Below are 24,671 nucleotides of genomic sequence, written 5' to 3' on the forward strand. Positions count from 1 at the left end.
ACCCTCAGTGGAATAAACCTGTTTACCCTTTCCCTGTAAAGTCAAGCCCGAAATATTGGTTCTGTATCTTTGCCTTTGCTACATAAAGGACACTGACCTGCTGAGTTTCTCCAGCACTTTGCATTTTTACTTCAACCACAGTGTCTACAGAATTTTTTGATTTACTTTTCCCTGTTACTCAGTTCCTGAAGTCTGGGCAACATCCTAGTAAATCTTCTCAGCACTCTTTCTATCTTATTGACATCTTTCCTGTAGTTCGGTGACCAAAACTGCACACAATTCTCCAAATGTGGCCTCACCAGTGTCTTCTACAACTTGATCATAACATCACAGCTCCTGTGATTTACAAAGGCCAATATGCCAAAAGCTCTCTTTACAAACCTGTCCACCTGTGACGCCACTTTCAGGGAATTATGTATCTGTATTCCCAGATCCCTCTGTTCTACCACACTCCTCAGTACCCGACCATTTACCATGTATGTCCTTTCTTGGTTTGTCCTTCCAAGATGCAACACCTCACACTTGTCTGCATCAAATTCCATCGGCCATTTTTAACCCATTATTCCAGCTGGTCCAGATTCCTCTACAAGTTTTGAAAACTTTCCTCACTGTCCACAACGTCTCCAATCTTAGTGTCATCTGCAAACTTGCTGATCCAATTTACCAAATTATCATCCAGATCATTGATATAGATGACAAACAACAATGGTCCCAGCACCGATCACTGAGACACACCACGAGTTACAGGCCTCCAGTCTGAGAAGCGTCATCCACCACTACTCTCTGGTTTCTCCCGTCCAGCCATTGTTGAATCCAGTTCTCTATTTCACCATGAATACCTAGTGTCTGAACCTTCCTGACTAACCTCCCATGTGGGATCTTGCCAAAGGACTTACTAAAGTCCATGTAGACAACATCCACAGCCTTCATCAACTTTCCTGATAACCTCCTCGAAAAACTCTACAAGTTTGGTTGAACATGACCTACCAAGAACAAAGCCATGTTGACTGTCCCTAATCAGTCCTTGGCTATTCAAATAATCGTCTATCTGATCTCTTAGAGCACCTTCCAATCATTTACCTGCGATTGACGTCAGGCTCAGCAGCCTGTCATTTCCAGAGTTACTCTTGGAGCCATTTTTAAACAACGGAACAACGCGAGTTACCCTCCCCTCCTCCGGCACCTCCCCTGTGGATAAGGACATTCTAAATATTTCTGTCAGAGCCCCTGCAATTTCTGAAGATGCTGGAGGAACTCAGCCGGTCTTTTCAGTGTCCGTAGGAGACAAAGATCTATTACCGACATTTCAGGCCTCAGGCCCTTCTTCAAGGAACAAGCAGAATGAGCCAGAAGCAGGAAATGTCAAATTCAGACAGTGCCAAGGTGAGGTGAGAATTGATCACGTCTGTGGGACAGGAGACAGGGAAAGGGAGAGACAGAGCAGGGGGAAGGTGACGGGGGAGAAGTGAGGGGGGGGGGGTTAATGAAACCCAAAGAGATTGATGTTAATGCCATCTGGTTGGAGAGGGCCCAGTCGGAAGCTGAGGTGTTGTTCCTCCAGTTTACGGGTGGTCTCAGTCTGGCGGGGAATGAGATCAGGGACAGACATGTCAGTAAGGGAATGGGAATTGAAATGGGCGGCCATTGGAAGATTCCCCCATTGTTTGAATTCTGAGACTTTTAAAATTTCCTGCTTCTAGCTCATTCTATTTGTTCCTGTAAGAAGGGGACAGGCCTGAAACCTCAGCAACGTATCATTGTCTCCTATAGACGCTGAAAAGACCGGCTGAGTTCCTCCAGCATTTTGGCCAGTCTCTGTCTAAGAGTCTCTTCAATGCTCCCAATGTTCCAGCCTCCACCACCTCCCCCAGCAAGGCATTCCAGGCCCCCACAAACCTCTGTGTAAAAAAAAACTTATCCCTGACGTCCCCCCTAAACTTCCCTCCCTTCACTTTGTACACACATCCTCTGGTGTTTGCTGATCCTGTCCTGGGAAACAGGCGCTGGCTGTCCACCCTATCCATGCCTCTCAAAATCTTGTCGACCTCTATCAAATCTCCTCTCATCTTTCTATGGTCCAGAGTTAAATGTCCAAGCTCTGCTCACCTTTCCAATCCAAGTAACATCCTGGTGAATCTCCTCTGCCCCCTCTCCACAGCTTCCACATCCTTCCCATAATGAGGTGACCAGAACTGAACATAATACTCCATGTGTGGTCTTACCAGAGACTTATAGACCTGCAATATTACCTCGCAACTCCTGAACTCAATCCCCTGACTAACTAAGCCAAGCATACCTTGAGAGATCTATGGATTTGGGCTCCAAGGTCCTCTTGTTCCTCCACATTGTTAAGAATCCTGCCATTAACCCTGGACTCAGCCTTCTGATTTGTCCTTTAAAAATACATTAACTCACACTTATCTGGATTGAACTCCATCTGCCACTTTTTTGCCCAACTCTGCATCCTGTCTATATCCTCTTGTAACCTTCGACAACCTTCAGCTCCATCCACAACTCCTCCAACCTTCGTGTCATCCACAAACTTACTGATCCATCTGTCCGCCTCTTCATCCAGGTCATTTATAAAAATCAAAAAGAGCAGGGGTCCCAGAACAGATCCCTGCGGCCCCTCCACTAGTCTCCGACCTCCAGGCAAAATACTTTCCTTCCACGACTACTCTGTGCTTTCTTCAGATAAGCCCTATCTACGGGAGATTCCCCTTCATTCTCCTGAATTCCAATTAGTACAGGCCAAGAGCTGTCAAATGGTCCTTGTGTGATAATCCTTTCCTTCCCTGAATATATCAACAACTGCCAGTCATTCGACATACAGGAAACCGGACCTGCCTCGTTCCTGCCGCCTGAGAACAGGTTCTGGTTGTGTTCTTTCAGATCGTCGTCAAAGTCCTATTGCTAGTTTGTATGAACATCAGCAGCCTCTTCATTAGTTACCTGTCTGACCGGGCCCAGCGTCTGGCTTTCGTGGAAACCAGGCGGAGCATTGACGGCAGGCTGCAATTGGAGCAAGAAAACAAAAGACAGGTAATCTCGTGGTGGGGGGCGGGGTTGTGTGGTGTTGAGGCATGTCGCCACCTCATTCAGTGAACTTGCTGCGGTGGGGTGTGCGGCACGTCGCTTCAGCACCATGGGGAGAGGGGGGTCTGGGGAGAATGTGGGAGTGGTGGTCTGGTGGGTCATGGGGAGGGGGTCTGGGGGCATGTGGGGAGAAGGGACTGGGACTGCAGAGATGGGGGTCTGTGGAGAACATGGGAGTGGGGTCTGAGGGGTCATGGGGAGAGGGGGGTCTGGGGGGACTGTGGGGAGTGGGATCTGGGGAGAACGTGGGAAGAGGAGGTTTGGGGAGACTATGGGGAGAGGGCTCACCTCGTCAGAAAGCTCCATTATATTGATGAGACTCAAAGAAAGCCTAGTTAGTCCTTGCCTTTCCAAATGCAGAGAGATGCATCAGTAATGAGCCTGGCCACAGTGTGTGAGCATTCAGAGACAGTGAGCACCACACCCTGACCTTTAGCCTTGGAGAAGATCGATTAATTGGTGCAGGAATATATGCGTCAGCATGGCATCATGAGTCAAAGGGCCTGTACAAAGCTGCAATGTTTTGCTCTGCACTGTCTCTCACATTCCATCTAGTTGTTTCTACTATGGGCGTTAAGCCCATCGCCCTGCAGTTCCCTGGCTTGTCCTCACAGCTTTTATTTTAAAAAGGCTCAACATTTGCGTACCTCCAGTCTTCCAGCACTCACCTGGGCCTAATAAAGTTACAACATCTCTGCCAGGGCTCCCGCAACACAGGGCCTGAGGACACACTTTCCTGGGATGCTCCTCCCTTTGTGTGGTTAAGGACCCAACATCTCTTGTAATGTGGAGTTTCTTCAAGATATAATTCTTTCCCCCCCCCCACCCCCCAACTTCCATCATGTATGTGACATTGTTACCCAGAATCATTTGGCTGCCTGTCCTGCCCCTCCGAAAGCCCAGTCCCATGCCCTGAATTTGATTCCCATAGAATATTACAGCACAGAAACAGCCCTCCGAGCCTGTATTAACCATTTTTTTCTGCCTAGTCCCACTGACCTGCACCCAGTCCATCGCCCTCTGTACCCTTCCCATCCATGAACCAATCCAAATTATTCTTAAATGTCAAAATTGAGCTTTTTCCTGCAACAATCTATATATATCAGAAATAAAACTTTTTTCACTTTTATCTTCAATCAGTAATTCAAATTTCATCCGACTTGGCAAATTTATTTCCTTACCATAACTCTTCTTTAAAAATTCTCAAAATTGATAAAAGCAAACAAAGAATTTGATGCAATACCATATTTCTCTTGTAATCTATTAAGTGAACAAAGCTTCCCTCTTCAAAACAATCTATAACATTAACTATTCCTTTATTTTTCCAATCCTTTAAATAAGGACTATTCAATGAAAAAGGAATTAATTTATTCTGATATATTGGTGATCTTATTGAAATCATCCCTTTAAACCCTATAATTAAATTATGAATATACCAAATATTCATCAAATGTCGTAAAACTGGCAAATCAAATTCTTGTAACAATAAAGGATTCCATTTATAAATAAAATACTTAATTTTACCTTCCAAAATCTGATCCATCTAGGAGATTGTTCAATGTCAAATAATCTATTAATAAATTTCAACTGTGCCGCTTCATAATAATTATAAAAACAAGGAAATTGCAAGCCACCTAATTCATAACTCCAAGTCAATTTTTGTAAGGAAACTCTTGATAATTCACCCTTCCATAAAAATAACCTAATTGCCTTATTTATTTCCTTTAAAATCTTTTTCGGTATCATACATGGAATAGATTGAAAAAAATATTTACTCAAGGATAAATATTCATCTTTATACAATTCACTCTTCCAATTAACGTCAATGGTAAATCTTCCCATTTAACTCGATCAATTTTAATCTAATTAAGGTACATAATTTAAATTAAACAAATCATTATAATTTTTATTTACAACTACTCCTAAATATTTAATTTTATTTGACCATCTTAATTTAGTAATTTGTCTGCAATCTTTATAATCTTCCTCCATTAATGGTAAAATCTCACTTTTCCCAATTAACCTTATATCCTGATAATTTACCATATTTATTCAATAATTCCTATAATGACTTTAATGAAACCTTTGAGTCATTTAAGTATATCAAAACATCATCTGCAAATAAACTAATTTTATATTCATCTTCCTTTACTCTAATTCCCCTAATACCTAAATCTTGTCGAATCGCCTGAGCTAAAGGTTCAATCACTGAAGCAAAAAAGCAGGTGAAAGAGGGCAACCTTGTCTTGTAGAATGAGATAAATTAAAGGATTTTGAAATCTTACCATTTGTTAACACCCTTGCTGTAAAAAATGTGCCAAAATTAAATTTTTCCAATACTTTAAATAAAAATTCCATTCAACCCGATCAAATGCCTTCTCAGCATCTAACGATGGAACCATGGGTTGATTATTTTGTTGTTTTGCCAGATTAATTAATGAAATCAACGTAACTATATTGTCTGCTGAATACCTACCCTTAACAAAACCTACCTGATCAATATGAAATAGTTTTGATAAATAATTCATTAACCTATTGGCCAAGACTTTCACCACCAATTTATAGTCAATATTTAATAATGATATCAGTCTATATGATACTTTTAAAGGAACTCTATCCTTTTTTGGTATAACTTTAATCAATTGTCTTTAGAAAGATTCTGGAAATATACCTGTTTCAGTTGCTTGTTTCAAAACATCTTTATATAACGGAAATAATAAATCATTAAACTCTTTATAAAACTCCACCATAAAACCATCTTCTCCAGGAGATTTCCCATTAGGCATTGATTATAAAGCTTCCTTCGATTCTAATTCAGTAAATGAAATATCTAAATTCCTTACTTCTGCTTCATTTAAATTATCCAAAAATAAATCATTTTGATCAATATCTTGACTACCTTCTGATGTATATGGATTTTCATAAAATTTAAAAAAATTCATCATTAATATCTTTTCATTTATAAGTAGTTTCTCCATTCTTCCTAACAGCATTAGTTGTCCTCAATATTTGCTCACTTTTAAGTTGCCATGCCAAAATCTTGTGTGCTCATACTCCCATTTCATAATAACATTGCTTAGACCTCAGTATTATTTTCTTATATTTATATGTTTGTAAATTATTATAACATAATTTCAATTTAGATAATTGTATCTTATCTTCCTCTGTACATTTTTTCTGTAACTTTTTCTCCAAACCTTCAATTTCTTTCTCCAAATTTACTGTTTTTTTTAAATCTTTGTTGTATAACTAATAATTAATCCTCTCAAATATGTTTTTAAAGCATCCTACAAAACAAACTTACTTTGAACTGAATTTTGATTCATTTGTAAATAAAAATTAATTTGATCTCTTATATATTTAACAAAATCTGGAAATGTTTCTATGAATCCCTTTCTTCGACACTCCAATGAATCCAGTCCAAGGGCCACTAAACGTTCCTCATATGTCAGCCCCTGCATTCCAGGAATCATCCTGGTAAATCTTCTCTGGACTCTCTCCAAAATCATTACATCCTTTCTAAAATAAGGGGCCCAAAACTGCACACAGTTCTCCAAATGAGGTCTCACCGGGGTCCCATGGAGCCTCATTAACACCTCTTTACTCTTATTCACTGTTCCCCTTGAAATAATTCCCAACATAGCATTCGCCTTCTTTACTTCTGATCTACCCTGGTGGGGAACGTTTAGGGTGTCCTGTGCGAGGACCCCAAGTCCCTCAGTATTTCCGAAGTTTGAATTTTCTCCCCATCTAAATAATAATCTGCCTGTTTATTTCCACGTCCAAAATGTTCAAATGTACATTTCTCCACATTGGATTCATCTGTCGTTTCTTCACCCCCTCTCCTAGCCTGGCCAAGTCTCTGCAACCTTTCCGTTTCTTCAACATTTCCTACTCCACCACCTATCGTGGTGTCATCTGCCAACGTGGCCACAAAACCATTCACTCCATAATCAAAATCATCAATATACATTATAAACAGAAGCGGCCCCAACACCGACTCCTGCAGACATCACTAGTAACTGGCAGTCAACCAGAGCAGGACCCCTTTATTCCCACCCTTTTCTTCCCGCCCATCAGCCAATGCTCAACCCAGTCAAATATCTTTCCTGTAATTCCATGGACTCTCCTCTTATTAAACAGCCTCTTATGTGGCACCTTATCGAAGGCCTTTTGAAAATCCAAAGACACAATATCCACAGCCTCTCCCTTGTCCATCCGACTGGAGATTTCCTCAAAGAATTTGATGAGGTTCCATTCTCCCTGCCTGCAAGGCGTGTGATTTCCTGCTCTCCGCTGCCCACAATCACCTTAATTCTTTCCCAATTGGTTTTCCAAAGGAGAAGCTGGTGCTCTCCATGCTCCCGAGGTTTATGGTGCTGGAGATAATCAATGACATGTCTGAGGACATCAGGAAACAGGAAGGATTTCACAAGATCTACGTCCACCAGTACGAGAATGTGAGGTGCGTGCACAGGGGACTGAGGGGTCCAAGTAATAGGTGGGCACCAGCAGATCCACATTGATCCCCAGCAGCTCTACACTGACCCCGCCCAGCACAACCACCCCCAGCAGATCCACACATCCATACAGTCTCCACACCGAGTGTCATGTTGGTTGGCGGGTAGGGGATGGAATGGGGGCTGGGGACAAGGTATTGTGTGTGTGTGGTTTAGGGGTGGGATGGGGAATTGGTGTTGAATTGGTGGGGCTGGGGGTGTGAGTGGGTAGAGGGTGCATTGAGAGTGACATTTGGGGTGCGAGGCTGGGTTTTCATGGGGGGGTGCGAGTACAGGGTGTTGTGGGTGGGGGTTGGGAGATTGGTGCACGGGTTTGGGTTTGAGTATGGTTGGGTACAGGGTATATTTTGGGTGGGGGTTGGAGTGTGTGGGTGGGAGTAGGTACAAGATTTTGTGTGTGTGTGGGGTTGGGGAGAGTGGGTGGGCAAATATGGGGCTAACAGTGTGGACAGTCTGGCCCCAGTGTCCGGTGTGGTTGGTGGCCCTGTGGATTATCTCATGTTGGGAGTGTCTTCACCACCATTCCCACTAATGCTGAGGCGAACGTTTCCTGACCCGTCCTGCTAATTCTCTGTGGCACCAATGTTCTTTGCAGGTTGTGGGCTGTTTTGAGAGGCTGAACACTGTGTCTAACCACTAGCTGGCTTCTCTCCAGTATCATATTTGCAGATATCAAGGGTTTCACCAACTTGTCGTTAATCCTGGCGCCGCAGGAATTGGTTCACCTCCTTGATGTGCTTTTTGGCAGGTTTGATGAGCTCGCAGAGGTTAGTTTGAGTTTCCTTCTCCAGGTCTGGACTTAGAACATAGAACAATACGGCCCAGTGCAGGCCCTTCAGCCCTTCATGTTGTGCCGACCCATCTATTCAAACCCTGTAACCCTCTATTTTTCTTCCATCCATGTCTCAGATTCTCTTAAATTCCCCTAATATTCCACCCTCCACCACCATCCCTAGCAAGACATTTCAGGTCCCCACAACTCTCTGTGTAAAATAATTACCCCTGAAGTCTCCCCTAAACCTCCCTCCCTTCACTTTGTACACACGTCCTCTGGTGTTTGCTGATCCTGCCCTAGGAAACAGGCACTGGCTGTGCACCCTATCTATGCCTCTATCAAGTCTCCTCTCATCCTTCTACACTCCAAAGAGGAAAGTCCCAGCTCTGTTCACCTTGCCTCATAGACTTGTTTCCCAATCCAGGCAACTTCCTGGTGAATCTCCTCTGCCCCCTCTCCACAGCTTCCACATCCTTCCTAGAATAAGGTGACCAGAACTGCACACAATACAAAGTGTGGTCTCACCAGAGATCCGAACATGTGAAGGGCATTTACGTTTTAGTCTATCAAGTTATCTCTAACATTCATACAGCTGTGTAAAGAGCACAATTTACAGAGTGTGGAGTTACAATGACATCAATCCATGAGTACCAAGAAAGGGCTGTGTGAGAACACTGTTGTGGGATCCATTCAAGAGCCTGATGACTGCAGGCAAGAAACCTATTTTAAAACTTGTTGGCGTGTATATTAAAATTCTTAAGATTTTCCTTCACATGATGTGATGGGTCCTTCAGTGTGTCAGCTGCTTTTCCCAGGCAGTGGGAGATATCACTGGAGACCATGGAGGGAGGGATGTTTGTGTGCTGTTCTGAGCTGCATTCACCATCTTCTTCAGCTTCCCCGGCTCTTGAGCAGAATAGTTCCTGGCCCATCCTGGGATGCATCTTCACCATAATCTCCATCATTAATGTCATCTCCATCATCTCCATCATCAAGATCTCTGTCATCTCCATCATCTCCATCATCAACTTCATCTCCATCCTCTTCATCATCAACATCTCCATCATCGCTGTCATCTCCATCATCAACGTCATCGCCATCATCAACGTCATCTCCATCCTCTTCGTCAACATCATCTCCATCATCAACATCATCACCAACATCTCCATCATCAATGTCATCTGCATCATCTCCATCATCAAGATCTCTGTCATCTCCATCATCTCCATCATCAACTTCATCTCCATCCTCTTCATCATCAACATCTCCATCATCGCTGTCATCTCCATCATCAACGTCATCGCCATCATCAACGTCATCTCCATCCTCTTCGTCAACATCATCTCCATCATCAACATCATCACCAACATCTCCATCATCAATGTCATCTGCATCATCTCTATCATCAATGTCATCGTCATCATGTCATCTCCATCATCTCCATCATCAATGTCATCTCCATCATCAACATCATCGCCATCATCAATGTCATCTCCATCATTGCCGACATCTCCATCATCGCCGTCATCTCCATCATCAGTCATCTCCATCTTCAACATCATCTCTATCATCGCCGTCATCTCCATCATCAATGTCATCGCCATCATCAACGTCATCTCCATCATCAACGTCATCACCATCATCTCCATCATCAATGTCATCTCCATCATCAACGTCATCACCATCATCTCCATCATCAACTTCATCTCCATCATCAATGTCATCTCCATCATCGCCATCATCTCCTTCATCAATGTCATTGCCATCATCAACGTCATCTCCATCATCAACGTCATCTCCATCATCAACGTCATCTCCATTATCAACATCATCTCCATCATCAACGTCATCTCCATCATAAACGTCATCGTCATTATCTCCATCATCAACATCATCTCCATCATCAATGTCATCTCCATCATCAATGTCATCTCCATCATCAACATCATCACCATCATCTCCATCATCAACGTCATCTCCATCATCAACGTCATCGTCATTATCTCCATCATCAACATCATCTCCATCATCAATGTCATCTCCATCATCAATGTCATCTCCATCATCAACGTCATCATCATCATTTCCATCATCAACATAATCTCCATCATCAATGTCATCTCCATCATCAATGTCATCTCCATCATCAATGTCATCTCCATCATCAACATCATCATCATCATTTCCATCATCAACATAATCTCCATCATCAATGTCATCTCCATCATCAATGTCATCTCCATCATCAACATCATCTCCATCATCAATATCATCTCCAACATTGCCGTCATCTCCATCATCAACGTCATCTCCATCATCAACGTCATCTCCATCATCAACGTCATCTCCATTATCAACATCATCTCCATCAGCTCCATCATCAGCGTCATCGTCATCATTTCCATCATCAACATCATCTCCATCATCAATGTCATCTCCATCATCAATATCATCTCCAACATTGCCGTCATCTCCATCATCAACGTCAACTCCATCATCAACGTCATCTCCATTATCAACATCATCTCCATCAGCTCCATCATCAGCGTCATCATCATCATCTCCATCATCAACATAATCTCCATCATCAATGTCATCTCCATCATTGCCATCATCTCCATCATCAACGTCATCTCCATCATCAACGTCATCTCCATTATCAACATCATCTCCATCAGCTCCATCATCAGCGTCATCGTCATCATCTCCATCATCAACATCATCTCCATCATCAATGTCATCTCCATCATCAACGTCATCTCCATCATTGCCGTCATCTCCATCATCGCCGTCATCTCCATCATCAACGTCATCTCCATCATCAACGTCATCTCCATCATCTCCATCATCAACGTCATCTCCATTGCTGTCATCACCATCATCGCTGTCATCTCCATCATCAATGTCTTCTCCATCATCGCCATCATCTCCATCATCGACATCATCTCCATCATCGACATCATCTCCATCATCAACATCACCTCCATCTTCTTCATCGTCAACCTCTCCATCATCTGCATCATCTCCATCAATCCCATCTCCATCTCCCATCATGATGGAGATGATGCAGATGAAGGAGATGATGGAGAGCGAGGCTTTTGAAGCCGTTCGTGTAGAGGTTGTTGAGGGACAGGGTAAGAAGGTGAACTTCCTCAGTCTGGAGGCTTTGGTCCACTAACCCTATTCTATAAAAAAATGGACCTACTCTCTTATTCAGCCTACTCAACTGGGAAGGGGAAGGTGTTGGAGTGGGAATGGCACCTCTGTGGTATGGGAGTGGAGGGGTGGGGCCCGGATAATGTGGAGGGATATTGGATATTTGCATTAATGAAGCAAGCCTGGCAATCCAGAAATGTTTCCCAATGGACCACAGTAAAATGGGAAAGTCTGCAGAAGCTCGTCTCTCAGTGTCCATAGGAGGTCAAGATATATTACCGACTTTTCAGGCCTGAGCCCTTAGAACCATAGAACACTAAAGCACAGAAACAGACCCCCTTGACCCTTCTGGTCTGTGCCAAACCATTTTTATGTCCCACTGACCTGCACCCAGTCCATCACCCTCCATACCCCTCCCATCTACGAACCTGTTCAAATTCTTCTTAAATGTTAAAATTGAGCCCACATTCACCACTTCAGCTGGCAGCTCATTTCACACTCCCACCACTCTCTGTGCAAAGAAGTTCCTCCTAAATTTTTCCCCTTTCACCCTTGACCCATGTCCTCTGGTTTGTATCTCACCCACCCTCAATGGAAAAAGCCAACCTACATTGACTCTGTCTGTCCCCCTCATAATTTTAAATACCTCGATCAAATCTCCCCTCATTCTTCTACGCTCCAGGGAATAAAGTCCTACCCTGTTTGACCTTTCCCTGTAACTCAGTTCCTGAAGTCCGGGCAACATCTTAGTAAATCTTCTCCGCACTCTTTCCATTTTATTGATATCTTTCCTGTAGTTCAGTGTCCAGAACTGAACATAATACTCCAAATTTGGCCTCACCAAGGTCTTAAACCTCGATGAGTTCCTCCCTCAGCCTCCAGGGAAACAGCCCCAGCCTATCTTATTGATATTTTTTTCAAGGTGTGAGTAAAAAGCAGGCAGGAACCTTAATAAAAGGCTGGGGAGGGAAGAATGGGAGGGGAGGGGCACATGGGAGGGGAGGGGCTCAGATAAACAAACAAAAGGTTTTAATTGGATCCGGAGAGGAGGACAGGAGAGAGGAAAGGTGGGAATTGATCAGGAGATGGTGGGGATCTGTGAAGGTAGATCTGGGGGAAAGAACACAGGGAAAACAGAGACAGAACTTAGACATAGGGATAGATGTGGGGGAGGGGCTAAGGAAACTGGAGGTCGATGCTAATCCCACTGTGTTGGAGGGTGCCCAGACAGAAGGCGATGTGTTGTTTCTCTAATCTGTGGGTGGTCTCAGTCTGGCAGGGCATGAGACCATGGATAGACATGTCACCGAGGGAATGGGGCGGGGAATTGAAATGGGTAGCCACTGGGAGATCCGTGCTCTTGTGGCGGACCGTGCTGAGCATTCCAGAAGCAGGCTGGAAACACTTAGCAGTTCAGGCAGCATCTGTGGAGAGAGAAACACAGTTACATTTGGGTCATTGGCTTTGCATCTAAACTGGCATCAAAGAATCGATTAGTGCTGGGAGGAAGACGGGGAGAGGAAGAACGTTGGTGCTGTGGGTATATTCCTGAGGGGCTCTGCTACTGACCATGGGCATCATTCTCTGGTCACAGAGTGGTATAGCACAGAAAACAGCCCACAGCATCTGTGGGATTGTCGAGATGGAAGACTGGGCAACTTTTAACCACTTGGCTGTGGATCTGAATGAACAAGCCACAGTGTAAATGACCATCAGAAAATCCTTGGACAAATGCATTGCCCCTAAGATTATCCGAGCCATGGATTCTCGGTGACTGCCTCATCATAAACCATGGATGAACCTAAAGATTCGCAAACTGCTGAAGACCAGATCTGTACCACAAGGACAGGAGATTCAGAAATATACGGAACATACTCACAGCCAACAAGGTGCTGATCTCGACAACAATCTAACCCTTCCGTCTCTCACACCCTAACCCTCTATTTTTCATGTGCCAATCTGTTCCAGCCTCTGCCACTATCCCTAACAAGGCATTCCAGGCACTCAAATCTCTGTGTGAAAGAAAGTACCCCTGACGTCTCCCCTAAACTCCCTCCTTTACCTTGTACCCGTGTCCTCTGGTGTTTGCTGTTGTCACCCTGGGAAGAAGGTGCTGCCTGTCCACCATATCTATGGCTTTCATAACTTTTATGGCCACCTCTCATCCTTTGTTTCACCAAAGAGAAAAGCCCCAGCTCTGCAACCTTGCTGTGTATTGTATGACATGTTCTCCAGTCCAGGCAACATTCTGGTAAATCTCCTGGTAAAGGCCAGGTACTACCTCCAGAAGGCCATCGCCAATGCAAAGGTACAATTCTGGGCCAAGCTGGATTCTCAGGCAGCTGCGCCATCCTACCCAATAAGGTGAATCAAGGCAGTATCACTAACTCTGGTAAATCTCTTCCAGACAAGCTCAAGGCCCTCTGTTCTTCGAAAGGGAACATCCCTCGTGAGCCCCCTGAGACTTAGGGGAAGTGAGGGGGAATCCTGGGAAAGTGTTCAGCTCGGACGGTGCATCTGGTCACATCCTTAGAACCTGTGTGGACCGACTGGCTGGAGATTTTCAACCTATTGCTACAAAGGACCCCACCTGCTTCAAAAGGGTATCCATTGTACAAGTGCTCAACAAGAGTACAGTGACCTGCCTCAGTGATTATCAGCTGCTCATTCTGATGGCTTTGAGAGGTTGGTTATGGAGCAGATCAACTCTCTCGGGAAGGACCTGGACCCATTTCAATTCACCGATCGTCACAAAAGGTAGACCCCATCTCACTGACCCTCCACTCTGTGCTCGATCATCTGGCCCACAGGAACAGCTGCATCAGCCTGTTGTTCATTGACTGCAGCTTGGCGTTCAACACATCACACCAGCAAAACTCACACCAAGTTAAAGGCCCCTGTCATTCTCTCTGCAACTTCTGCATCGGCAGACCCCACTTGGTGCGAATCCAGCAACATCATCTCCTCCTCAACAGGGGGGCAACACAAGGCCATGTGCTCAGTTCCTGCTCCATTCCCTGAGCACCCCGACTGCATAGCTAAGTGTGAGTCTAACTCGATCTGCAAATTCACTGACAACACCACCGTTAATGGCCGAACAACAGAGGAAACGATGAGTCAGGATGGAGATCAAAGGTGGTGCCAGATCAATAATCTCATTCTCCACCTCACCGAGACCAAGGAGCTTATTGTGGATTTAAGGAAGGACAGAGGTCCAGGGATTCACCACGCCTGTCCAACTCAGCCCTGAATTGCTTTCCCTTGTTCCAAAACTGTAACCCTGGTCTGTGACCCCCTTGGCCCTCTTCCCACAGCCACAGATCAAGTTGCTTCTGCTGGATTCTGATGCTCCTGGGTTGGTGGGTCCTAGTTCACGTGTATCCTCCCCCCCCACCCCCGACACCCTCCCCCCTATGGTATCCCCCAGAACCTGGTACACTTACGAATGGAGTTGGTGCAGGGACCAGGGCAGATAGTAAGGATTCCCTGCTCCCTCTGAGAGCCAGGGTGGGTCGGATACGCCGGGAGCCTGGTTGTCAAAGGCTGAAAGAATCCTTCATCTTATAATTAAGAACATTAGATATAGTATTTGAATTATCAAAGTGCTGAGCTCACAGACACAAAGAACCATGTTGTAAACAGCAAATATGTGGACACTGGGGTCTCGTGTAGAGCACAAACGTGCTGGAGAAACTCAGCAGGTCACTCAGCATCCAGAGGAAGTGAAAGGGCCCGACCTTCAACAGGAGTGTTGAAATTCTGGCAGACGGCTGAATAAAGAGTTGGGGTGGGGGGACGGGGGACGGGAGGGGGCTCCAACCAGATGAACCCCCCCTCCTCCGTGTCTTCCCTGCCCTTCTGTTTCCTTCCCTCCAGCTCCCCACCCCCTTCCCTTCCCTCTCCTCTCAGAGAACTATCCCTCCTCCGTCGCCTCTTCTACCCTCCCACCTGCATCCTCCCATTAGCTCTTACCCATCGGCCTGTGATCCTCCCCCTGCCCCTTCCTCCCTCCTCTTCTCTCCTCCCCCCAACCCTTTTATTCAGCAGTTGATACTCCTGACGAGGGGCTCAGGCCCAAAACGTCGACTACCTTGTGGGTGCTGCTTTGTGTGGGTGCTACATGACTTGCTGAGTTTGTCCAGCGCGCTGTGCCGTGCACTGGGCCTGTGTGGTGGTGAGTGTTGGTGCCAGCACAGCAGAGTGAGGTGACCTACCTTCTTACAGGAACACAGCTGCCTGCGGATCAAGATTCTCGGTGACTGCTACTACGCAGTCTCAGGATTGCCAGAACCACGCGACGACCATGCTCACTGTTGTGTCAAACTGGGCCTCGGGATGATCCAAACTATCCGGTAAGTTTGCCCATTGAGATTCTCCCTTTGGGAAGATCATTTGACCCCTTGCTCAGTTAGATGCTGCTCCCCTAACCTGCTACACTGAACTCAAGACAAGTTTATTGTCATCTGATTGTACAAGTACAAGCCGACGAAACAGCGTCTCCGGTCCTCGGTGCAACACACGCAGACACACACCCAGACATAACAAGCATACAAACAATGCACATGCAGGTCAAGAGAAGCCGGGTGACCCTCGATCCCAGAGTCACACCTCAGTGAAGGTGAATGAACCTTGACCCAGTCTTACACGCCAGTAAAGACAGGTGACCCTTAACCCTGGTGTGAAGGTGGATGACCACGACCCCAGGAACACACCCCAGAGAAGGTAGGTGACCCTTGACCCTGGGGGGGTAACACCCCAATGAAGGTGACTTGACTCTGGGGTCACACTCCAATGAAGCCAGATGACCCCAATAGACTGCTGTCAGGAAGGCACCCTTGGTACCAGGGTCATTTGGAGCTCAGCAAGGAGGTGAGAGTCATGTCCTGGGGACCAGGGGTAGGGGGGTGAGGGCTGGGTGAGGGACCACTGGGCTCAGTGTAACCTTGGGATGAGGGCGGAGGTGATCATGTTGTCCTGGATGAGGTGGCTGGGTGAGGGTCCATGGCCACATGACACCAATGGGCATTGTGAATGAGGACTCTGACCTGCTGCCTCTGTTCTTCAGACAGATCCGGATGAGTTTGCGCTCGGACATCGACATGCGAATAGGGATCCACTCTGGTTTTGTGCTGTGCGGAGTGCTGGGCCTGTCCAAGTGGCAGTTTGATGTCTGGTCTCTGGACGTGCACATTGCTGGCGAGATGGAGTCATCTGGTGAACCTGGGTAAGAATTGACCAGGGCGGGAGACTTGGAGAGGGTGTTGATGGGGGGGAGGGGTGCGAGAGGGAGTTACGTAAAGGCAGTTGGTCAAGGTTCAAGAGCAACAGGCTCCTGTGTGGAAGAAAAACAAGGTTCAAGAACCTAATGGGATGAGAAATGTGGTACGTCCAGTTGAAAAGCAACAAGAAGCTGAAGTAGTGCAGTGTATAGGAAGGTAACTCTACAAATCTGGAGAGACCACACTTAGAGAATTGTGTTCAGTTCTGGTCACCTCATTACAGGAAGGATGTGGAAGCTGTGGAGAGGGGGCAGAGATTTACCAGGATGTTCTTTGGACTGGGAAACAAGGTCTTATGACGAGAGGCATAGATAGGGGGGGCAGCCAGCACCTGTTTCCCAGGGCAGGATGAGCAAACACCAGAGGACATGTGTACAAAGTGAAAGGAAGGTAGTTTAGAGGAGATGTCAGGGTTAAGTTTTTTCACACAAAGAGTTGTGGTCTGGAATGCCTTGATGGGGGATGGTGGTGGAGGCTGGAACATTGGGGGAATTTAAGAGACTCTTGGACAGACACATGGATGGAAGAAAATTAGAGGGTTAAGGGGTAGGGAGGGTTTAGTACTTTTTTTAAGGAACATATGGGTCGGCACTACATCAATGGCCAAAGGGCCTGAACTGTGCTGTAGTGTTCTGTGTTCCAAGTACAAGGAGAGAATTTGAAATGGGAATGAGAATTGAAAGGTTCTTGGTGAAGGGATTAAGAAGAACCCCAAGGCTTTGTGTGTACTTTAGGAGTGAGAGGGTATCTAGGAAAAGGACTGGGTCACTCAAGGATAAAGGAAGGAGCCAGTGTATCAAAAGCATAGGCAGGTAAGTAGGGGGTGTGGCGTGGTTCTGTGGTAAGGAATAACATTATTAGAAAGAGGTGACGTAGGATCAGAAGAAAGAGAATCATAGTGGGTTGAGTTAAGAAATGGCAAATGTAAAAGGACACTGTTGGCAGTTATATACAGATCCCCAAACAGTAGCCGGGAGGTGGACAACAAATTTACAACTGCAGATAGAAAAGACGTGCCAGAAGGGCAATGTTGTGGTCGTCATGGGGGATTTTAACATTTTGGGTTGGGGGCGACATGGTTGCCATAGTGGTTGGTGCAACACTGTTACAGTCCCAGCAATTGGGACTAGGGTTTGAATCCTGTGCTGTCTGTAAGGATTTGGTACATTCTCTCCACGTCTGCGTGGGTTTTCCCCAGGGGCTCTGGTTTCCTCCCACCGTTCGAAACATACTGGGGGCGTAGACGAATTGGGTGTAATTGGGCAGAATGGGCTCATGGGCCAAAATGGCCTGCACTGTGCTGTATGTCTGAAAAGTAGATGGGAAAACCAGACTGGGACTGGATCTCAAGAGAGAGATTTTGTACAAAGCCTATGAGCTTCTGTGTCTTAGGGCCTTAGGAAGATTAGAAAGAATTTCTTTAGCCAGAGGGTCGTGGATCTGTGGAATTCACTGCTGCATACAGCAGGGGAAACCAGATAACTGGGAGTATTTAAACAAGAAATAGACAAGTATCTCATTAGTAAGGGCATCAAGGGATATGGGGAAAAGGCCGGAAATTGAAACTAGTGTAGAGTAGCTTAGTGTAGTTTTACGGAACAGACTCAATGGGCCGAGTGGCCTGCTTCTGTTCCTTCATCTTGTGATCTTGTGATGATTGCTGGGACCCAGGTGGTCCCACAGGGATGAGTGTTGGGACCATTGTTGTTTGTCGATGGAGTGGATGATATTGTGGGAAATTGGATCAGCAAGTTTGCAGATGACACTAAGATTGGAGACGTTGTGGACAGTGAGGAAGGTTTTCAAAACTTGCAGAGGGATCTGGACCAGCTGGAAAAATGGGCCAGAAGATGCCAGATGGAATTTAATGTAGACAAGTGGGAGGTGTTGCACTTTGGAAGAGCGAATCAAGGTAGGAGGTACAGAGTAAATGGTCGGGCACTGAGGAGTGTGGAGGATCAAAGGGATCTGGGAATTCAGATACATAATTCCCTGAAGGTGTGTAACACGTGGACAGGGTTTTAAAGAAACCTTTTGCCATCTTGGCGTTCATAAATCAAAGTATTGAGTACAGGAGTTGGGATGTTATGGTAAAATTGTATAAGACATTGGTGAGGCCAAATTTGGAGAACTGTGTTTGCAGTTTTGGTCACCAAACTACAGGAAAGGTATCAATAAGATAGAAAGAGTGTGGAGAAGATTTACTAGGATCTTCAGGAACTGAGTTACAGGGAAAGGTTAAACAAGTTAGGACTTTATTCTCTGGAGTGTAGAAAAATGAGGGGAGATTTGATAGAGATGTTTAAAATTATGAGTGGGACAGACAGAGTAAATGTAGATAGGCTTTTTCCACTGAGGGTGTGGGTGAGGACATGGGTTAAGGGTGAAAGGGGAAAAGTTTAGGGTGAACATGAAGGGGAAATTGTTCACACAGAGAGTGGTGGGGGTGTGGAACGAGCTGCCAGCTGAAATGATGAATCTGGGCTCAATTTTAACATTGAAGAAGAATTTGGACAGGTACATGATGGGAGTAGTATGGAGGGTGATGGACTGGGGGAATAGGGATAAAATGGTTCAGCACAGACTAGAAGGGCCAAAGGGGCCTGTTTCTGTGCTGTAATGTTCTATGGTTCTATGGCTCTATGAGAAACGTGTTGGGATGCAGTTTGGGGGCACTGTTGAGATGAGGACACAGAATGGAACAGTAGAGTGCATGAAGAGGCCCTTCATCTCATCCAGCCTGTACTGACCATAAGATGATGTCATCAGTCCCACCCTCTGCTCAGGGAAGTGTGGAGATGTTGTTTCGTCTGGTGGGAAATCTAGAATTATGTTCCCTGGTTAAAAGTATGTCTGGAATGAAGCAATATCCACCTCCCCCCACCAACCCCCAGAGGCAAGTGTGTCTGTGTTTGGACATGGTTAAGCCAGGGTTTGGTAGAGACCAGAGCCTCCGGAGAAAACCCACACAGACATGGGGAGAACTTACAAACTCCTTACAGACAGCGCGGGATTCGAACCCTGGACGCTGTAATAGTGTACGCTAACCGCTAAGTCCCATTTGATAGAGACAGACAAGTTTCCAGAACATCTCAGTGGCAGCTGTGATAAAAATGTATACCTGGTCTGAACCATTTTCTGTTGAAGTGGGAAGCAGTACTAAATGTCACCTGCTGTGTCCCAGGCGTGTCCACATTTCAGAGACCACTTTGAACTGCTTGGAAGGTGACTATGAGACTGAGGAAGGCTTTGGCCATCAACGGAGCAGTTTTCTGGCACAGTATAACATTCGGACCTTCTTCATCAAGCAAGAATTGCTTTCACCCTCATCAGATCAAAGGCAATTCAACTTCCTGGAGCCCAGCAGCATGTCCCCACAGTTTCTGCATGCACACAGGGAGACTGAGACTATCCTCAGCAGTGCCCTCCATCTGGATGCCAACCTCAACCGCCTGTTGGGCTCTGAGGAGCCCTGGAGGCTTGACCATCCCTTCAACAAAATTATTGGCTTGAATAAGGTGAGTGAAGTTCATTGCCACCGTTTCAGGGGCTGACCAGCTGGAAGTGGGCACGTGTGTTCACCGTGCGGGGTCGGGCCACTGTCTGTTACCACATTTGGAACCTAGCCCTGAGATCTGCAAGGTGGGACCTCTCTGCATGCCTCCCTCACGCCTCCCAAAAACTAGAAAGAAATTATGAGGGGTATAGATTGAGTAAATGCAAGCAGGTTTTCTCCACTGAGTTTTAAAACAGAGACGCAGAGAAACGTCTTTAGCCAGAGAGGGGTGAGTCTAGGACAAGAGGGCACAACTTCAGGACTAAAGGGCGTCGCTTAGAACAGAGATGCGGAGAAATTTCTTCAGCCCAAGGATCGTGAGTCTGTGGAACCTGTTGCCACAGGCGGCTGTGGAAGGGAGGTCACTGGGCGTATTTAAGGCAGAGGTTGACAGATATTTGATTAGTCAGGGGATCAAGGGTAATGGGGAGAAGGCCGGGGAGTGGGGCTGAGGGGGAGGATGGATCGGTGGGCTGAATGGCCTACTTCTCTTCCTATATTTTGTGTTTCTCTATGGTTAAGGTAGAGGGTGAAATGTTTAAGGGGAATATTAAGGAGAAGTTCAGGTGGAGGTTGGTGAGAGTGTGGAATGAGATGCAGCAGAGATGTGGATGTGGGCTCGGTGTTGATGAGAAGATTGGACAGGTATATGGACTGGAGGGTGATGGTCCACATGCAGGTCAATGGGATGGAGGCAACATAATAGTTCAACACAGACGGGATGGGCCGAAGGGCCTGATTCTGAGCTACAGTGTTCTATGGGATAACTAATGAGACTAGGATGAACACAATGAACGGAAAGGTCCCGGAAAAGATCGAAGACCTTGATGTACCAGCGCTAAGTACATGGTTAAAATGGCAGACAGGATACTGGGTGTCAGGAGACAGGAGGAAGGAGGCCAAGGTGCACGTCTCTGAAATGTTGCTGAGGGTCCACCAACCACAGGAAATATATGAAGGCACAGGAGAGGGGGTAGAGGGGCTTCACTGAACTGTTGCAATGCCCCACTGCTGATGAGAGGTGGGGAGTGGGTATTGCAAGGTTGGACATAGGGTAGACGGCCTATCCCGTCACAGTGTTGTGCGTAGAGCTGGGGAGGGGGTTTGGGGAAACGTTCCTCCAGAGCGCATTTGGCACCTTCAGCTGCTTAGGCAGCTGGGGAGGCAGTGGGGATGCATCCAGTGAGGCAGGTGAATAGCAAAGTAGTGGGAGGTCACCGCGGTGTCAGGGATTCGCACAGAGAGGGGTTCCCAGTATGAAGGGAGGTGGAGGAGGGATCATGTGAAATGGCAGAGTGTTCATTCAGCACAGACACATGGGCCGAATGGCCTTATCCTGTAAACTTCTATGTCCCATGTTGGGCTCATGGTTCTGAGACAGTATTACACCCCCACCTCACCATTGCCCCCCCTTCAGTGCTGCCCCTCCCTCAGTGACCCCCCTCAGCACTGCCCCCTCCCTCAGTGACTCTCCCTTAGCACTGCCCCCTCCCTCAGTGACCCCCTCAGTACTGCCCCTCCCAGAGTGAACTCCTCTCCCCACTGGCTTGCTTTGTCTCGTCTGCGGACCCGTTGTCTGTGTGCTAGGCCCTGCCTCAGCCTCCAGCACCGCAGAGCGGAAGGTTCACAGTTGATGTCTCTCACCATTACTCCCACAGATCGTTGCCGCCCTGATGAACTGCTCTTGCCGGGAAGATGACAAGGCCGTGCCTCCGGCTGCCACTTTCTCCCGATTCACTGAAGTGAACCTGAGGGTGGAGAACGCCATTGAACTGCGCAGCAGTGACAAGTTGAGAGCTGCCTACATCAACGAGCTCACCCTGACTTTCAAGGACTGTGATATTGAAAGGAAGGTAACACATCTTGTCCTGTGAGGCTGCAGATGCAGGGCTGAAGTACAGGGGTCCCAGGGTCCCAGGGTCCCCAGCCTCCAGAAAGTGGGGGGTGGGTTCTGCAGAGTAAAAACACCAAAATGTTGGAGGAACTCGGCTGGTCTTTTCAGTGTCCATAGAAGACAAAGATTTTTACCAACGTTTTGGGCCTGATCCCTTCTTCAGGGAATAAGCTGAATGAGCCAGAAGCAGGAAATGTCAGAAAGTCCCAGAATTCAGACGGTGCCAGCTAGGGGAGGAATCCAGACCCACACAAGGGGCTCATTGGATATGATCAGGGATGACGTGAGAACTTGTCATGTGCCCACACCTCCTCCCTCTCCATCATTCAGGGCCCCAAACAAGCCTTCCAACATTTCACATGAATCTGCAGGGGTCGTCTACTGCATCCGGTGTTCCCGCTGTGGTCTCTACATCGGAGAGACCGAGTGCAGACTGGAAGATCACTTCGTTGAGCACTTTTGTTCTGTTCATGGCAGTAGCGTGGATCTCCCAGTGGCCACCCATTCCCATTCCCATACTGACATGGATTAGTTCCTGAGGAACTCTTAAGAAGGGAGGGAGAGAGAAACCAGGAAACTACAGACCAGTTAGCCTGACATCGGTAGTAGGGAAGGTGCTAGAATTGGTTATTAAAGATGCAATTGCAGTACATTTGGAAAGTCGTGGTATCATCGCACAGAGTCAGCATGGTTTTGTGAAGGGGAAATCATGTCTGATGAATCTAATAGAGTTTTTTGAGGAGGTAACTAGTAGAGTAGATGGGGGAGAACCAGTGGATGTGGTACATCTGGACTTTAGTAAGGTGTTTGATAAGGTTCCGCACAGAAGACTAGCGAATAAACTTAAAGAGCACGGTATAGGAGGTATGGTATTAAGGTGGATAGAGAATTGGTTGATGGACATGAAGCAAAGAGCAGGAATAAATGGGTTCTTTTCAGAATGGCAGACAGTAACCAGTGGGGTACCGCAGGGCTCAGTGCTGGGGCCGCAGTTGTTTACGATATATATCAATGACTTAGATGTGTGAATAGATAGCAGTATCTCAAAATTTGCAGACAATACGAAGTTGGGTGGCAGGGTTAGCTGTGTAGAGGATGCTAGGAGAGTGCAGGGTGATTTGGACAAGTTAAGCGAGTGGGTCAGGATGTGGCAGATGCAGTTTAATGCGGATAAATGTGAGGTTATCCACTTTGGAGATAAGAACAGGAAAGAGGATTATTATTTAAATGGTATCTGTTTAGGAAAAGGGGAGGTGGAGCGAGTCTTGGGTGTTGCTGTGCATCAGTCATTGAAAGTGGGGGGTGCAGTTGCAGCAGGCGGTGAGGAGGGTGAATGGTATGTTGGTGTTCATAGCGAGAGGATTTGAGTCCAGGAGTAGGGAGATCCTGCTGCAGCTGTACAGGGCCTTGGTGAGACCACACCTGGAGTACTGCGTGCAGTTTTGGTCGCCTTATCTGAGAAAGGATATCCTCGCCATGGAGGGGGTGCAGAGAAGGTTCACTAGGCTGATACCGGGGATGGAAGGACTTGGATCTGAAGAAAGGTTGGAGAGACTAGGCTTGTATTCTCTGGAATTTAGAAGATTGAAGGGGGATCTTATAGAAACATATAAAATTCTTAAGGGTTTAGACCAGTGGTTCCCAAGCTTTTTTATGCCCCGGACGCCTAAAAAATTTTAAAATGTTCTCGCACCCCTTAAAGTAATAATTTATTTAAGAATAAAGGTGAAGGTGACCAAAACAAATTTGTATAATCAATTTTTAATAATATATAAACAAAAATGAAACATATGGAAAAGAAAAAATATGACAACAAATTAAAAGTTGCATAAACCCTACAAAAAATTAAATTTTTTATCCATGCATGAAATTTCTTTAAAAAAATTAAAGAACTAATGTTCATAAGCCAATTTAAATTTAATGACTCTTTTGTTCCTGTTTATTGCTTAAGAGTTTTTCAAAACGTGGCACTTTGTTACTGATAGCAGTCCGCGTGTCTGCCTGTGCACCCAAGCGATTTCGAGATTTTGTCTTGATTGACAAAAGGCCACGAAATCCAGACTCGCATAAGTATCTCATCGCGAATGGGATGAACACAGTTAATGCTTTTTTACAAAGTCTTGGAAACATGTCCATTGTCAAACACCAATATTGCTCCAAAGTTTTGCTTTCAAACTGCATTTCAAGAACACGATTTGTGTGCAGTTCAAGAAGATCTTCCTTCAGCTCTTCATCATCCAACATATTATCCAAATTGAAGGAATATGGATTTAAAATACATTCTTCAGAAGTTTCCAGTTCTCCTCCTCCAAAATATCCATCAAATGACTTTGATAGTATTTCCAAATGATCCACAATTTCTTCACGCACACTTGGAATTAGGGACTCATCGTCA

At 46.0% G+C, this 24,671-nt stretch overlaps 1 protein-coding gene across 2 annotated transcripts in view; it reads left to right on the top strand.

Moving 5' to 3' along the window:
- LOC138760266 (adenylate cyclase type 8-like) overlaps window positions 1-24,671 on the top strand; it is an 89,638-nt gene that overhangs the window by 1,406 nt on the left and 63,561 nt on the right. For both annotated transcript variants that reach the window (XM_069930603.1, XM_069930604.1), the window contains exons 2-8: window positions 2,893-3,042; window positions 7,437-7,561; window positions 8,272-8,383; window positions 15,772-15,899; window positions 16,613-16,771; window positions 20,011-20,344; window positions 22,041-22,235. In XM_069930603.1, coding sequence (XP_069786704.1) covers window positions 2,893-3,042; window positions 7,437-7,561; window positions 8,272-8,383; window positions 15,772-15,899; window positions 16,613-16,771; window positions 20,011-20,344; window positions 22,041-22,235 — 1,203 coding nt within the window. The remainder of the gene's footprint in view (window positions 1-2,892; window positions 3,043-7,436; window positions 7,562-8,271; window positions 8,384-15,771; window positions 15,900-16,612; window positions 16,772-20,010; window positions 20,345-22,040; window positions 22,236-24,671) is intronic.

The sequence above is a fragment of the Narcine bancroftii genome, chromosome 4 (genome assembly GCF_036971445.1).
Source record: "Narcine bancroftii isolate sNarBan1 chromosome 4, sNarBan1.hap1, whole genome shotgun sequence".
Taxonomy (NCBI): domain Eukaryota; kingdom Metazoa; phylum Chordata; class Chondrichthyes; order Torpediniformes; family Narcinidae; genus Narcine; species Narcine bancroftii.